This window comes from Harpia harpyja, chromosome 14 (assembly GCF_026419915.1).
Source record: "Harpia harpyja isolate bHarHar1 chromosome 14, bHarHar1 primary haplotype, whole genome shotgun sequence".
NCBI classification, from domain to species: Eukaryota; Metazoa; Chordata; class Aves; order Accipitriformes; family Accipitridae; genus Harpia; species Harpia harpyja.
This window is the reverse complement of record NC_068953.1, coordinates 35,712,402-35,729,099: the sequence shown is the minus strand read 5'-3', so window position 1 is coordinate 35,729,099 and position 16,698 is coordinate 35,712,402. Positions and strand designations below refer to the sequence as shown.

Here is a 16,698-nt window from a genome sequence, read left to right as displayed (position 1 = left end):
AAAACAGAAACTTCTTTTAAATTGTTTACAGCACTTTTTTTTTTTTTAAGCAAGAGTTTAGAAGCAATGTTTGTCAGTGTGTATCTACATGTTTAAATATTCACATTATACTAATTCTGACAAATGTGAGCTGCATTTCTTCTTCCCCATATAAGAAGTAAATCCTATTATCTGACAGACATACTTGACAAAGTTGTCTGAAGGTTTGCTGTTAGTGATCTTTGGTAGAGTTAAAATAGCTAACACAAGCAGGCAAGCTACAGCCACTGTTCTTGACCAAAAAAAAAAATCAGGCAGAATAGGATATTGTTTCCAGGAAAGCTCTATTACCAGTCTTAACACATCTTACAGACTTAAGATTTGTTGCAAGTACCAATAATCAGCTCAACACGTAAGACGAGATAGCAGCCTAGGATTATAAAAACAAAACAAGCAATAGGACTTTGAAAAGTTTATTTTTCCCCATTTTGTGCGCAATGGTAATTCAGAAGTTCTTTAACAATATTGATCTAAAGGAAACAAGGAAGCAGCAGCTTGTAAAACACAGAAAGAAATGTTGCCCTATTCACCAAAAGCAGAGTGCGCGAGGAATAAAGCTCATTGTCCCTCCTCCAACATGTCGTTAGACTGTATGAAAAAAGCTGGGATGCTTACTTTATAGAGTGACACTAGAAGTTGTTACTCCAAATTGATTTTAATTCTGAAACAACCAGCCTAAACAGTCTTAATAGAAAGTGGCTAAGTAGAGTAATATCTATTAATAGAATTAAGCTTTAAGAAGCCTGTTTCTGGCAGTAGGGATAATCCTGTGCTATAGTTCTGAGTTTTAAAATATACATTTTATTGTAGGGTGTACTAATGGAAGCATACCTTAAGGCATACAGATCACAATGACTCATATGGTGATCTGTATGTGATGAAGAAGGGAGGGAAAAGAGTTGCTTTTGTGCCCATTAAGCTTAGTAAGCAGGGAAAAAATAGTCTTGGATCCCCTTGAATAGGGATGAAATGTGTTTCTGGAACATAGGCACCAGAACCAAACCTTCAATCTGTCTTAATCCATTTAGGACTAGTCCCTTACATTCAGAATTTCTAGAATAAAATTAATAGTCAATACAGTAAGACACACCGAACAGACTATGCATAAAACTACAACACAAAAAGCATTCTAGCAGAAGTCATGAGATATTTAGTATAAATTTGCAAAGTTAGTACTTTCCCCTCACAATATAGGGCAGAAGTAATTTTGTATAATTTACTCTCATTAGAACTCTGTTGTGAAGTGTGTTTCAGAGAGGAAAGCTTGTAAGAATTATTTTGGTATATAGATTTGAAAAATAATTTTACTTCAACATTAAATCTCACCCCTTTCTGGTTAATGGTTGTGGGCTTTTTTTAAAATACACAACTAGATTAAATCTCTAGAATATTGTATTTCTTTATTCATGCCCTTGGAGGGCAAGGCTATATTTAATGAATCACCAGAGTATCTAAACTGGTTTTTTTCATTGCTTTTAACACGAAATTGCTATTTTAAGTTATTTTATACCCGTTTCTGTTCATGAAGGTCATCTTGTGCTATTGTTAGGCTGAAAACCTATCTTTTAAATTTCAGTAAGATCAGTAAAGTAGGTTTTAACCATTAAGGTGCTTTTACATTTCACTAATTCTGTTACTGGTTTATTTGCATAATTTTTCTTTGTGGAAAGTAAAAACCTCTAGTTGAAATGAAAAATGGTAGACAGTTACAGTGGCGATAAAAGAATTCACTTACATAAAAATGTTCACCAGATAGAAAAAAAATAAATAACACAAAGCACTTAGAAAAGTCCACTGAAAGCAGGCACAAGCATCATTTGTAACCATTTGGACTAAATTTATTAATGGAGAAGCCCTAACTAAAAAGTTTGCTCTCTTAAGAGACAAGCAAACTATATGCATATGGATATCAGGTTATATATAATGTACTTTGTGTGATGTGTCCTTCTGGAGTTATTAGAATGAGAAAAGCTTAGTCTGTGTCCTGTACTCTGCGGCAGATCTCCTCTGTGAATTCCGAACACTTGGCGCTACCTCCCAAGTCTTTTGTCAAGACCTGAAAGAAAGAAAAAACAGTAATACTAAAATGTTTTACAGGGCTAGTCTTTGAACAGTTCTATATGTTCACCTTATATGTTGTGTATGGATACTAAATAGGGGTCAGAAGGAATACATCAAGTTTCTTATAGCCATCAATAAGGACTCTGCAGATTGAAGCAAGTAGAGAAGACTTTGGACAAACCTCTCCAAAGTCCCCTGGCCACATAACAGTGTAATTGATTGTTAAGTATTTACATTTTCAGTAAGAAGTTTGTCCTTTCGAAGTAAAATTCATATATGAAGGCTCAGCACAAAGGCAACAAATTGAGAGTAATTCAGTAAGGTTTTTGGGTCTTGTTGTTTGTTTTGTTTTGTTTTAAAAGGAAACCCACACAGAAAAAGCACACATAGCTCTTAATGCTGCCATGTTAACAGTTCTTTAAGTTTGCTTAGTTTAGTTAAGAGATGGAAAAATGCAGAGTTAAAAGAAACTTTTTCATCAAGTACAACTCCTGTCTGGCAGCATTAAGATAGTAAAATTAAAAAAACAAAAAAAAAGTGGGCAACATTGCTTGTCCAACCTAGCTAGATTAAAGCAGTCTAGGAGATAATTTAAAATCATTAGTTTTCCCCTTACATGACACACACACAGATCTTAATTAAATGGCTGGGGGGAAGGGAGGAAAGGGAGAAATAGCAAGCATGAGAGGCAATCAAGGTTACTATTTTAGGATCTTGTCATTTTAACTGCATTATGCTTTTTTCAATTTAAAAAGATTTTCTCCATTGTGAGCATATAATCATAACATTGTAAGTAACTAGTAAACAAGTAGCCATGTCACAAAACTTGCACTATGTTATCTTCCATAGAATTACTGACCTGCAGATGGAGGATTTCATTTCCAGAGCAGTAAATGGGAACTTTACAGGAGCACCTCTTTATTCACTTGTAAGTTTAGATTTTTTTTTTTTAACTGGCTTCTACACACAGTAAGATAGCTGCAAATAGACCACTTATGAAATTATGACAGCTTTTGTTTAAGCATGCTTGTTACTTTTAATTACAAAGCAGCTTCTTATGCTCCTGCCCGAGATAGTTGAACCACCATGGCTAACTGCTAATCCTCTTTAACTGCAATCTTCAGGATCTTTCCAGCCATGTTTTGAAAAGGTGGATGTCAAAGTAGATGAGTGAACCAATAATGTTAAGAGCACAAATTCAAGTCAGGTTTCAGAGCATAAGCCCCCCCCAGAATATCCCATAATATCCCATTTGAGTCTCGCATCTGGAGACACTTACTCCCAAAGGGAAATCACATACAATCTTAAGGGAAAAAGTAAATACTGGATAAAAACTGTTCTTTTGTAGTCCAGAGAGGAGTGAAAGCAGTTAGGAGGAAAAAAGAAAATAATTGACCTGAAAAAATAGGAGCAAAAGTATTACAGTCAGGACTGAAATGCTATAAATAAAGTGGATGATTAAGCCTATGAAAGGCAAATGCGTGTCCTTCACTTTGGGATCCAGACTTAAATATATATGCTTTGTATGCATTATAAACTTCACAAGTGAAATACCAGTAGTTACTTAAAACTCTAATCCCCTTGAAAAACAGCCATCCAGCTCTAGCTTTTAGAGTTAACAAAGCTGTGGAAATGCACAATGAGCATTACTGAGACACAAGGAATGCTACAGCCTGTCCTTATTACTGAGCTAGGCAGATTTAGTACCACCAAAGATAATATAATTACTATCAGAGAAGGATAGCGACACTGCTCATGTGTCACACTAGCACAGCAGGTCATCCACTGTTCTGGTGTTAATGTTCTACGTTAATTTTTGCTGTGATACAATATGATTTTAATTCACTGCGTTTATTTGCACACCCTCATATTACCTTTCCATCTTTAATTGTATCAAAGCAAGCTGTCTCAATTTTTGTGGCATGTTTGTGTAGTCCCATGTGACGCAACATCATTACAGCACTCAGAAGAAGGGCAGTTGGATTTGCCAAATCTTTTCCTGCAATGTCTGGTGCCGTGCCATGAACCTAGAAATAAAAGTGAACCTATCTGTTACGATGTCAATATGCTGATTAAAATGTCCTAGGCAATTCAAGTGTATGCAAGCAACCTGAAACATAGTCCTCGAGCACAAGCATGTTAAAATAGGACTTACTTCACTGTGATACAGTTAGTGGAAAGGAGATAGGAAAGACCAGAACAATTCAGTTCAAAGGCATCAGAAAGGGGGAACTAGGTCACCTAGTATCTCCCAATTGTGCCCCTCAAGTTCTATTTCACAGAGGGTATTTATCTTATGAAAAAGAGGGAAAACAAAGTGTCAGCAAAAGGACATGCAAAAAACTCTGTGTAATACATACTTTATAAATACTCTCTCTGGGTAATGCTTCAGCGTCTTCACAGTAAAAAGTTTTACAGAGAACTTAGTTAAATGACAGCCACATTGTATGTCATGGAAAAGTTTTACATTCTCAAGTTGAGACAAAGTAGTTATTACTACTATACCTTGCATAAGAAGACTTACCGATTCAAAAATTGCAACTCCATTAGCACCAATATTTCCACTTGGTGTTACTCCAAGACCCCCAATCAGTCCAGCACACAAGTCACTGAAAAAAAACCCCAAACCCAAGAAACAGAAAAACCCACAAGTTTTTCCATATACAGTTGCCTCTCTGAAAAGTATGAAAATATTTTTTGTTTCTCATTTTATTGCAACAATAACTTAGCTTATATACCCACACAGTCTGTGAATAATATTGGGAAAGAATAGATGCTGTTAGCCACTTGTACTCCATTGAACATTTGAAAATTTGTAGGACCACTAGCAGGAGACAATTTAATAAAGGAAAATTAAAAGGAAATTTCAAATACTAGAATAAAGCTGATTAACACACAGGCACAGCAAAAGGTACTCAAAGCACAGAAGTAGTCTCAAAAACTAGCAAAAATTGTAATGTACAGTTCCCTGTAACTATCCAGAAGTCTTATTTCCTCTGAAGAGGCCACAGAACTACTTTTCATACGTAAAGTCCTTCTAGAAAACTTAGAAGAATTTTGCTTGGGTAGGTGAATGAATAGTAGTTTTAAAGTTTATTGCATGTAACTTAAGGAACATGTTCTGAGTGACACCAGACTAGCTTTCCCCCTCTGTTTACTGAACAGCCCATAAGTCACAAGTCTGACATGAGCAGATCATCAGATGTAACCAATCTGCATTTGGTTTCCTCCAAAATTAACATGGGGAAGGACAAACCAACTGTGCCTATAGTCATTATACTGTACCCTCAAAGCTGAACATACTGATAAACAAGGCTCTTAAAACTCTTGATATTTTACCATACTGTTTTATTGCCTACAACTTAGCTAACCAAGGACTAATAAGCAGAAAAGTTTGGATGACCTTGCAGAACAATATTTTAAGTTTAAGCTAAAATAAACCACTTTTAGCTTTAGTTGTATAGAGTCTGGGGAAAAAAATTGATACAGTCTACATTTGTTGCTGTAGGTATTTAATGCTTCAAGGTAAGAGATCTCCTTCTGTACCTATTCAGTCCAAGAAGCCTGTTTGGCATTATGTTCATGCTTTAAAAAATCACTGCAGGTGAGACTTTCCCCAGTGACAGAGTGCCCTTCTTCAAGAACAGACTCAAATTTATTGAAAATTTTTAGAAGTATGAAATTCTTTATGGAATTTCTATGAGAACTTTAAAATGGGTGATACAGAACTAGGTGAAGTGAGTTAAAATAGTACTGATGATGGGACTCATCTGATTTGATCTCTTTTAGTTAACAGCGTAACAGCTGCTGTGAGGGCCCTATGGACTCCTCTACCAATTCTTAAGGCAAGAAGAATTAGTTGGAGTCTGATTTTTCTTAAAGGTGACAAACAGCCTTATCATAGAGAAAGTGCAGTTTTAAGAGAAGCTCAACAAGCATTTCTTCTTATATGTAAGTTACCTTTACATTTATTATCTGTACAAAAACAGGAGATGGATTCTAAGATGTAAATCACTGTTGAACTTTTAAACAAATTCTGATTCAAGCTGTTTTCTCAATCTCCCCTTAGAGATGCAAGGAGAAGCAATGTTATGTTACACACTTAAAAGTTCAGGTTAAGATGCTTAATTTTACATGCAGTATTTAATTGAATTTACACTCTACCTAAACATTTTACAGAATGGAAAATGTGTGCTGACGGATTTTGCCTTCAAGACATCAAATACCTCTAATATTAATGTTATTAAAATACAAAATTTAATTTGAAGATAAGGGAAAAATACAATACATAAAACAAGAGCTGGTAAGACATTAAGAGGCCATACATTTCATTCTTCAGTGACTATGCAGAATCATTTAACTGTGTGGCTAGCTTGCTGTAAACATCATCGTCCCACAGTTATTTTATACAATCTATTTTACACCTATTTTAGTGCTTAAGATTAGAAAGTTTTTTCCCCAATATCTAACTAAGCATTCTTTATTACAATTTAAGCCATTAAATCCTTCACGCATTTGGAGAAATTTCTCTTCTGCCCCATCTGAACAATATTCATAGCCTCCATAAGCTATCATATAGCGCCTCCCAAAAATATATTAATAATTGAAGTGTAATAATACCATCCTTTTTTCCCATTTAAAGTCTGATTTATAAAGTTTTAAACTCTGGATGCATAAAATCATCACCATCTGGCTAGCATATAACCTGAATAACAGTCTGGAAAGTAACAATATTTTACATGTTGGGTTAGTTTAAATTAAAATCTCCATACCTGAGGATGTCACCATACAAGTTTGGCATAACAAGCACATCAAATTGTGATGGATCTTGAACCATCTAGAAAGAAGTGTATATTCATTAAGGTTAAGAATTTAAATTAAAAAATATCCACAATTAAAACATATAAATACTCACATTCAGACACACAGTATCCAGATACATTTCATTAAATTTAATATCTTTACAGTTTTCTGCTGCCTCCCTGCATTTTCTCAAGAAAAGCCCGTCGGACATTCTCCTGCAATTAAATAAACAAGAGAATATTGCAGTTATTTTAAGTAAACAATACTGAAGATAAAGAAAACTGCATGCAACAGAGTATTAAACAAAAATATTAGAGTGCAGAAACTTGTGACTAATTATCCCTTATGTTAAATATAAATATTATTTTAAATATATATTATCAGAGAAGTTATGCCTTTTAAATTTCCTCTTAAAATTTTTGTATCAGTAGTTTAACAGGCATACTTTAATTCTCAGAATGACTCATATTCATTTACTAAAGGCTTACTGAGTTTGTAAAGGTGGTGTCACATAGTATCACACATGTTATGACTCAGTTCAGCACAAAGTGGCTTGGAAACTGTTAAAGACACTAGCCATTTTCATCCTCAGTTTTTAAATTCATTTTCCTAATTTAAGACTATTTTTAAAATAAGAGCTTTGCAAGGAAAGTCATAGGATTACTACAAACTTACTAATAAAAACATTAGCACATAATTATTACAGTCCTATCAGTACTGGGTAAGTATAGCCTATTTTACTTAGGAGGCATTTACTTTACTTATTTCCCATTTTACTTACTCCCAGTAGCATCAACAGACATTATACAATTGAGGAAAATTTAAAAAGTTATTTATAATTAAATGCATATTACTATTTCTTGTTCTTCTCAAAAAGAAGTGTCAACATACATAATATTTGCCTTGTGCACAGCAGTAACATGGCTTCTCTGATTATTTCTGGCATACTCAAAAGCAAATTCTGCAATACGCTTGCTAGCTTCTTCTGTGATTAGCTTGATACTTTGCACAACACCTTCAACAATCTGAAAGACAGTAGTTGCATTGATAGTAAAAATGTAAGCTCATTTTTCAAGTCACTAGTATGAATGTTTGGAACAAAATAGTAGAATTCTGAGTGAGGCAGTCTCAACAATGCATTTCACAATAAAGTAACTTTTTTATAGGTAGCAAACTTAAAAAACACCACCCAACCTCTTAGTACTAGGCCATTGAGATGGGCAAAATTATCATTCATGAAACACAAAAAACCCGACAGAAACACAACACTTCCAGCAACATACCACATGCTCAATTCCACTGTATTCGCCTTCTGTGTTCTCTCGAATTGTGACAATATTCACATCTGTATATGGGGTTTTATACCCTTCAATTGAGACACAGGGACGTACGTTTGCATAAAGGTCAAAGGTTTTACGCAGAAGAAGATTCATTGATGGATGCCCTGCAGCAATTGGGGTCTTTAAAGGCCCTGAAGGAAAAAAAAAAAAAGAATGAATGAGAAGATAAACCCCTCCGTGAATTTTAGAGTTGAAACTCTAGGTAAAGTGGTACTCTTTCAGAGGATCTCCAAATTCCTATTTAACCCTTTTGCTGAAATGCCACAGGAATTCTCTGTGCTGTACAGTACTACACAGTGATATTAATCAGCTGTTTAAAGGCCAAATTGCAACCCTTACATGGAATAGGAGTTTTTACAAAAGGTCTTCACTGAAAACAACATAAAAAGATACTATTCATTAGGAATATAGTTGTATCAATTGCATTAGAAATGCATTCTGCATAAAGTCCAAAGGTTGGTATGTAGTAATACCCGCCTTTAATGTACTTCCTAGAAGATCTATGAGAGTTACGGCTTTGAAATTAAGGACTGTTTTAAGATTACAGAAGACTACCTGATAGGCTGTCCCCTATAATTAGCCATTTTATTGTGCTACAGATGAAGGACTTCGACTTTAAATCAGACTCACGATAAAAACAACAGTATTTAGTATCTTTGTATTAACCCCTAAAGTACCTTTTAATCCCATTTTGTTTTTATCCATGGATTCTTTGGCATCTGGAGGTATCATCCACTTCCCTCCTGGTCCTTGGATAGCTGTAACATTCCTCTCTTCCCACTGAATAGGAGCCTAAACACATTTACTCTATGTTAACTTATATATCATGGCTTTTGCTTAAAGTTTTAACTTCCCTTTCACAAAAAGGTGCATGAGGAATTTTGTGCAGGCCTTCCTAAACTATTTCTCTCTGGTGAGCGAGAGTAAGCATGAGATGTTTGAACTCAAAAAGAAACAATTTAAAGAAAATGTAATTAAGTAAGTGAAAATTTAATAGTATGAGCAACGTATCATCATAAACTTGAATACTCAATGCCTCCCTAGGTGTCATATACATGGAAATCATTAGAATTGCAAGATACATGCTATTTCTTTCAAGCTCCTAAAGCTGTTGAGTTCCTTGTATACAAGGGACAAGACATTTGAAAACTGAATTCATTGAGAACTCATCATCCATACTGCCTGGAAGACAGTATAAAACAGAGATACATATATATGTTATCTAACTGAAAATCTGCAAATGTTCCACAATGCTTTCTGAATTTGCATTCACCACAGGAATCTTCTAAGTGGAGACAGGCTGCCACCCATTCATTTCATCAGGAAGGACCATAAAGGAAAAGGTACGAGGGCTTTCATAAGCAAACAGAACCAATCTAAGCATAACGTACTAGATAATCCTCTTTAAAACAAACAAATCTGATTAAGTATTGCAAACATGCACTCACACACAAACTTAGGTTTTATTCCTCCACACATCCTGTTTGACTCCCCAGAAACAACCAAAACTATTGTAAGGTTTTCATACATAACTAAAGAGAACTTCACTTTTTCCAAATCTAAGTCAGATAGTCGTAATAGAAAGGGAATATGCCTTGGTACTGTTACTAATGTGGAACGATTTAACAGGCATCTTTCTTGAAGAGCTGTATTTCCTTTCAAGGAAACTCAACAAATTCTGGCGAAGTTCCTCAGATAGGTAGTAAAACAGTTCTTGGATATACTTAGTGAATGAATGTGTTTGGCAGTGCAGCAGTTTGGTTTCTAAGAATAAGCCAGTCCTTTCACAGACACTTTCATCTGCGCTGGAAGTCACAATGCATGAAAGAACATCTTCTATGAGTTGCTCAGGATTGCTACATCAACAACATGATTTCATATGATATATTGAGTTGATATTTCCAAAAATTAAACACAGCGTTTGCTCTCAACTCTCTACTCTTCTGCCAGCTAACAGTTTCAAGCCCTGCCTTGATATCACAATCCTATCTTTTATTAGCTGAATCTTCAGACTCCTATTGTCAAGAAGGTTTAATAGCTTAAACATGACTTGATCTTTTGGAAGTTAGAGAAAACATTTTAAATATGCCTACTTGTTGTTGTAGTTAAACTTACAACGCTTACAGCAAGACAAATACGACTTACTTTGGCAGCATCAAAGATCTTCATGACAGCAGCAGAAATCTCGGGTCCTATGCCATCTCCTGGGATTAAAGTTACTGTTTGTACCTAGGTAAAGAAGTATCAGTAGTACAACAAATGAATGCTTGTCTTCTACATAGAAAACATTTTCATGTGTTGTAGGAACCAAGTAACTACTAGAAAAGAAAAGAAAGTTTCAGTTACCAAATATTCACCGTGAAGAATAGCAGTACTGGACAGAGTGAGAATGACCAGCTTGCTTTCAAAGGGAGCGTGCAAAAGTTTTGAGAGAATTGTTTAAAAATCTGCCTACTATCTATTCGTATTTCAAAACACAGAGATTTAACCTGAAAGGCAGGTTCCTGCTCAGCACTCCTTGAAATGAATCATCTCAGCATGCTTTCTTCTTGAAATTTGGAGAGGACATAATATTACCTAGTTATGGCTCTGCTACCCATGTGTCTCCAATATTATCAACATGCTGCATAATACTGACACATGCTAGAAAAGCATAAATTTATGAAAAGCTACATTCACCTTAAAAAAGTCATGCATATCTAAACTTCTCAAGTGACTTTGTAAAAATCTCAGACCCATTTTTAACAATACCAAGTTATTTTCCTCCCATAATGTTCTCAGTCTTGTTTCTTTTATCATCGTCAAACAGATGAAATAAATTGCACAGCCCATGCTCACTGAGTTACAGGAAGAAAGTACTCTGCTTTGATAAAAAAAAAATTATGATCACTATTCTAACTGTATGTGCCCCAGCTCTTTTTGTTTTATTTAAAGATTTCCAACAGTTTTGTAAGGGCTCATTATTACCTACAAAAAGGCAGCTCAGATACAGCATTATTTGCAAAACCCCCAATTAGAATCAACTCACAAGGTATGTTTCATCCTTCTCCACACAAAATATTCAGGATTTCAATATATATTGACTGATTCTTTAACTAATTTGAGCCAAAGAAATTCACTGTGCATGACAAAAGAAGCAGAGCTTCAGATAAAAGAACACTGCTGTTGAGCAAGCGCATAACTGATGGAATGCCTCATGATTAGTTTTGTGCTGTCTTGCGTTGTTGCATCACAGCACAGCAGGACTCCACCTGAGCCAGAGAACGCTCCATCTGCAACAGTAATGTGGTATAAACAGAACCGGAGGTGCCTCACCTTCTAAATCTTTGTATACCGTATAAAATGTGAGCGACCCTTCAGTTTCTTTTCTAGCTCTTCTACCTGCTGTTCTACAAAACTTTTAATTAAAAGCCACAGTTCCTCTTTAAAATTAAGACCTGCTTAAGGGTGCATGCAGTGGTGCTGAGCCCTGCTTCTGCCCGAGCAGTTTTCAAGGCTGCCTTCACTGAAAAAAAAGGCCCGTGGGCACTTCAAACACATCTACAGGTAAAGAAGGTAAAACATCTACAAGGAAATACACAATCAGTGTCTAAAATACTTTAAAGAGGGCCTTGAAAAGGCAGAACTTTAGATGCAAGGTATTCTAAAAGCAGCAGTAAAGTAAATCTAGTGCTTGGAGGAAAGTCTGCAAAATAAAGAAAATGAGAAGCTTCTCAACAAACTTTCTACTTTGCCCAATATTTGCCCATTTCCAGATGAGTTTCAGAAGACTGGCTTATTTTGTGAAAAGTTTTCATGCCACCTCTATCTTTTGATAGAGCCTTTTGTGTTATCACACTTTAATATGCAATTGCCAAAGACAGTAATTAACCAATAGAAATCCAGCATGGCATTAAGAGCATATATGTTCACTTATTTAGGCCTTATTTTTTGAGACTGTAGTAATAACAACAGCAATCTTATTAAAGTAAATTTCTGAACCCCTTTCTTGAGAAACTTCTTAAAAGAAAAAGAAGGTACTATTATACTCACAGCACTACCAAAACTTCTGGTCACCTGTTTTTGGTTTTTGAAAGCACCTAGCAATCGAGAAACCTGCAGGAATATAAAACAAAAAGAAGCTATTTTACTACACAAGTGGGATTTAAAAAAATTAACAATATTGCTCTGTATTTTAAAATCATATTGCTTTAAATTTCCTATCTCAAACTCATATAAAAATCCAAATGAAACAAGAGAGTAACACTTTGCCAAGTTGCTCTCAACATTCTGTGCACTGACACCTCATGTGCGTATTCTTAGCACAAGGTAAACCCAGGACAGCCCCACTTTGCAGTGCGCTGTACTCTCCTGTCTTGCCTGGGGGTAAGGGAAAGTTACCGCACAATAACCTGAGCCCTCACATACTACACATTTGAAATAAGGTTGCAGTAACTCTAATTAAACAGATGATACGCTAAGGATTAAGATCCGTGGAAAGCAAAGTGAAAAATCAAACACTGTCATTACAGTTGGGTGGCGAGTATCTTTACACATTTTAGGTAATGTTTCCAAAACTACTTTGCATTAGTGTCACTTCCATTCAAACTGTGGTGAATTTTGTTCTTCCACCTTTTACATCTGTAGGTTTTGTACTGTTGCCTTCTGTGTGCCTGACAGTTTTTAAAAAGCGTAATCGAAATGCACATTAAAGACAAAATTCACCATAGCAACGACTCTACACAGCATAGTCAAAGAATTATGCTTTCTAACATCTGAATATTACAAACTGGCATTAAGCTGCAAAACTGGGATGATTACCTCAGCTTTAGCTCTTGCCTAGCTGAGCACCATGGACAAAATCCCCAATTGTATCAGTATTGATACTTAACTGCAGAAAAATCGCAGCCTCCCAATCTTACCCTCCTCTCTAGGATTTTTCATGCCTCTGCGACTTAAGAGTCAGAAGACTTGTAAGTGTAAACAGACTCGCACTACTTCAATTCTACCATACTCACGTATCTAGTCTGTCTGCAGCTATCAGGCTAGATAGGAATGTACTTGACAATTTGTATTCCTCTCTTGTCCAACTTGTATTTGTTCTCTCTGATCTTTACTGACATGTATGCTTAAATGGAGCTGTATGGCAAAAGTGACAAACTATGTTGGCACTAATAGAAACAACTAGAAACAATACAATTCCTGTGTATGTTCTAATGAATGCTGTGGGAGGAGTAATTTAAGCTAGAATTTATTTTTACTTGTAACCCAACATGAGATGTACAAGGTCATTGCAGCAGGCAAGCAACGTTTACCATAGCAAGCCACATGTTTGAAGCAGCAGCTGGAGCAATTACATGAAAACGTGAAGTTGACTAGCGTAAGTGCCCTCATGATACAGGTCCTGCATACTGAGTCTGGATTCACACTCCAGAGTAGCCCTGGAAAGGGAACGGTCTGTCTTGCCAGAAATCATGGGCCTGGCAGGTTATACTGAAGTTCAACATCTGTAACACTAGCAGAGAATCAGGCTAAACAAAAGCGATCCATTCTGACCTTAAAGTCATGAGTCGTGAGATTAACTCTTGACAGTTCTTCCATGTTTTAGCACATACATGAAGTGGGGCTTCCTCGATGAGTTAGCCTCCAACAGGCTGCTACTTAAAGACGCGAAAGAAATTTCATTTGCTCAAGGCAAAAAGCAGCAGCGTCTCCGTGACAGCCCCAGGAATGACGGCTGCGTTTCGGCATAGATCAGACCCAGCAAATCCCAAAGGACAGGTAGTGGGCCCGAAAGGAACTGGACAGAACGTTGCACGGCAGCTCTCGTTTCCGCAGGCAGACTCCGTCACGACTGGCACGGCAGGCTCTTTTCAGGAATGACGTTTTTAGCCGGTGCTGTCGGTAAGCCGCGCACGATCGGTCCCGGGCGGGGGGGTGGGGGGGGGGAATGCCCGGGGGCTGATCCCCTCCGCGGCCCGACTTGGCCCCCGCCAAGGCGCTGACCTCTACGGCGCGACCTCCCCGCCAGGCCGCCGCCGGGCCGCGGGCGAGAGGGATGGCGCGGCGCTCCCCCCGGCCCGGCCCGGCCGTTTGAGTAACGGCCCGCCACGGACCCTTCCCGCCGCCGCCCCGGGGGTCCGGCCCAGGGAGGGGGGCCGGGGGGAGAGAGCCCACCGCCGCTGGGCCGCGAGCCCTGCGGTCCTCCGCCCCTCGGGAGCGCTGCCAGGGCCCGGCGGAGGGCCGCGACCTTGCGGGCGGGCGGGCGGGCAGCCTCCCGCGGCGGCATCGCCTCAGGCGCCACCGAGGCCAAGGTCACACAGGCGCGCGCCCCGGGGAAAGGGCTTGTCCCCCCTCGCTTACCGTAGGCATCCACGCGGCTGCAGCCATGATGCTCCCAGGCACCGCGGGCTCACCGAGGCCCGAGAACACCCGCGCCCGCCTCGACACCGGAACCGGCGCGCGGAGAGCAGCACGCCCCGCCCCCGCGGCCACAAGGCCACGCCCCCCCTCCGCGACCACCGCCGCTGCGGCAGCGCTCCGTCAGCTCCCGCCCGCCCTTACTCCGCGCTGAGCCGCCTGCCCGCCCGCGGTGTCAGGGATGCCCGCGTCCCTCTGCGCCCCGGCGGCGCTGCCCCGGCCCTCTGTGGCGGGAAGCACTCTCCCCTCTTCGCCGCCGCCCCGGCCGAGGGCGGTGCGCTCCCTTCCCGCGCCGCGCTGAGGTACCGCGGGGAGCAGCCGTCAGCTGCGTGCCAGCCGCCCGGCCAGGCCCCGCCTGGCCGCCCCGGGGTCGACCCGGCGGAGGTGCTGCTGGAGAGCCGTCGCTCTTAGCGGTGCGTGAGGTGCTGAGGTGGACTCGGCCCGGTGCCGCCGGAGGACGGAGTGCGGCGGGGAGCCCCGGGTGCGGTGTCTGAGGAGGTACCGTTATGGCATCTACGCAGCGACAAATAAAACCAGTTTTCCAAGTGGCCTCCCGTTTTGAAGCATTTGAATGCTTCTGTAAAATCTCAGCCTCTAGAATTAGGTCGTTTACAGGAGAAAAAATAGTTGTTAAAAAAAAGCGTCAGGTATTTGTTGCAGCAGGGAAAAAATCCATGCACTCTTAGGTGTCAAAACCCAAAGTTGGAACAGGTGCAGTTCAAAATGTGTATTTGCCTTAATTGTTGAGGTACTTGTCTCACTAATATTAAAAATGTTGATGATACCACGTGTGTCTCAGTTCTGGGAGTCTGCTTAGGCTGTGGCAGTGGGAGGCCCCAAGTTGCGGAGAGTCCCTGCCTGAGCAGCGTACGGCAACGGAGACAACACTGCCGTTACAATGATAAATATGATTTGAGGCAGCTATCTTGAAGTCCCACCTAAACCGGCTAAGAAATGCTTACTCTTCTCTGTGCTTAAGGGCGGTAAGGTAGCTTGGGACGTTCTTGAGAGTGAAGTACCAAGCTACAACTAAGGCGGTTTGAGCTCAGACCTCTGGGAATAACCGCTTCATCTGACTTTTAAAAGATTTTCCTACCTGTGAAATGGTGATAATACTTCCACCTTCTCTATGATCTGCTTAGACAGACAGTGATGCAGAGGCTCTCAAGATCATGGTAGGCTCTGCTGTCCAGGTAACAGTGTTGATGTTGCTTGCAATGTTGTTCAGTCAATTTATGTCAACTGTTTTGTTGTCAAGTCAAACAATTACAGGAATAGATTAGACTCTCGGCTCTGATACAAAATCAAGACTGAATTTCTAAAATCAAGTGATTGCAAAGAGTGATATAAAATATGAGTCTAATATATCCTGGAAGTTTAAACTCGAAAGACAAAAAAACCCCTACCTTTGGTGTCTTACACTTTAGCAACATAAACATTTGGGTTCTGTCTCAGTATAATTTTGTGCCAGTTTTTGGTGATAGAGTTATCAGATTACTTGCAGCCTCCCCATTTACTTACCTCTGTCCTGTATGTGCTTGAAAACTAAGGACTAAGACTGTGTGTTCGGTTTGCTCTCGTCTTGAAAATGAGAGCAGAAATTCTAAGACTTTACATTCAGCAATATACAGCATTAGTAGCCCTTATTTTCTGGGGGTCACTTTCTCTTTTTTTTTTTTTTCTTTTCCATTACAGGGCACCAGAGGTACTCACAATTTTTCCTCTGTTGAAACAGCCTATTGAGTGTATGTTTTATTTTATATTTGATAATGCTTTGGATTGAGAATAGTCACTCAGACGTTATCTGTAATGGTAAGCATGCACAATTTTCTTGATCCTGACTTTCTTCTGGTAACTACTGCTATTTTTTTTTTAATTTCAGTCTTTAAAATACAAATTGGCCCTGCAGATATCTGTTCTAAATGTTTCTGTAAAATAATTTTTTTCGTTCAAAGCTTGATCATACTTTCCACATTTTGGCTCTTTTGTTGTGCCATCTTTACTTTCCACAGCTTACATGTGCTATTCTCTTTTTTTTTTTTTTCTTCCCCTTTTG

General features: G+C 38.9%; 2 protein-coding genes across 4 annotated transcripts in view; one reads left to right on the top strand and one right to left on the bottom strand.

The window, feature by feature from the left end:
- Nucleotides 1-436: 436 nt before the first annotated feature.
- Nucleotides 437-14,708, bottom strand: IDH3A (isocitrate dehydrogenase (NAD(+)) 3 catalytic subunit alpha). 3 transcript variants are annotated; one of them, XR_008238209.1, is made up of 12 exons: nucleotides 14,586-14,708; nucleotides 12,276-12,338; nucleotides 10,389-10,472; nucleotides 8,921-9,035; nucleotides 8,187-8,374; nucleotides 7,795-7,928; nucleotides 7,016-7,118; nucleotides 6,873-6,937; nucleotides 4,625-4,709; nucleotides 3,975-4,127; nucleotides 2,960-3,078; nucleotides 437-2,095 (listed from the first exon to the last, which is right to left on the bottom strand). XR_008238209.1 is itself a non-coding variant. In XM_052807542.1 (11 exons), exons 1-11 carry the CDS (start codon nucleotides 14,610-14,612, stop codon nucleotides 2,012-2,014), a joined length of 1,101 nt encoding a protein of 366 aa, XP_052663502.1. In that variant the 5' UTR covers nucleotides 14,613-14,708; the 3' UTR covers nucleotides 437-2,011. The 3 variants fall into 3 exon arrangements, 2 of the variants coding, with proteins under 2 accessions (XP_052663502.1, XP_052663503.1); XM_052807542.1 differs by lacking the exon at nucleotides 2,960-3,078; XM_052807543.1 differs by lacking the exon at nucleotides 2,960-3,078 and having other exon boundaries at nucleotides 12,300-12,338.
- The window catches only part of CIB2 (calcium and integrin binding family member 2), a 56,813-nt gene continuing 53,761 nt past the window's right edge, over nucleotides 13,647-16,698 (top strand). Inside the window, exon 1 of the mRNA XM_052807550.1 lies at nucleotides 13,647-14,126. The gene's annotated coding sequence lies outside the window, so the exon portion shown is untranslated. The remainder of the gene's footprint in view (nucleotides 14,127-16,698) is intronic.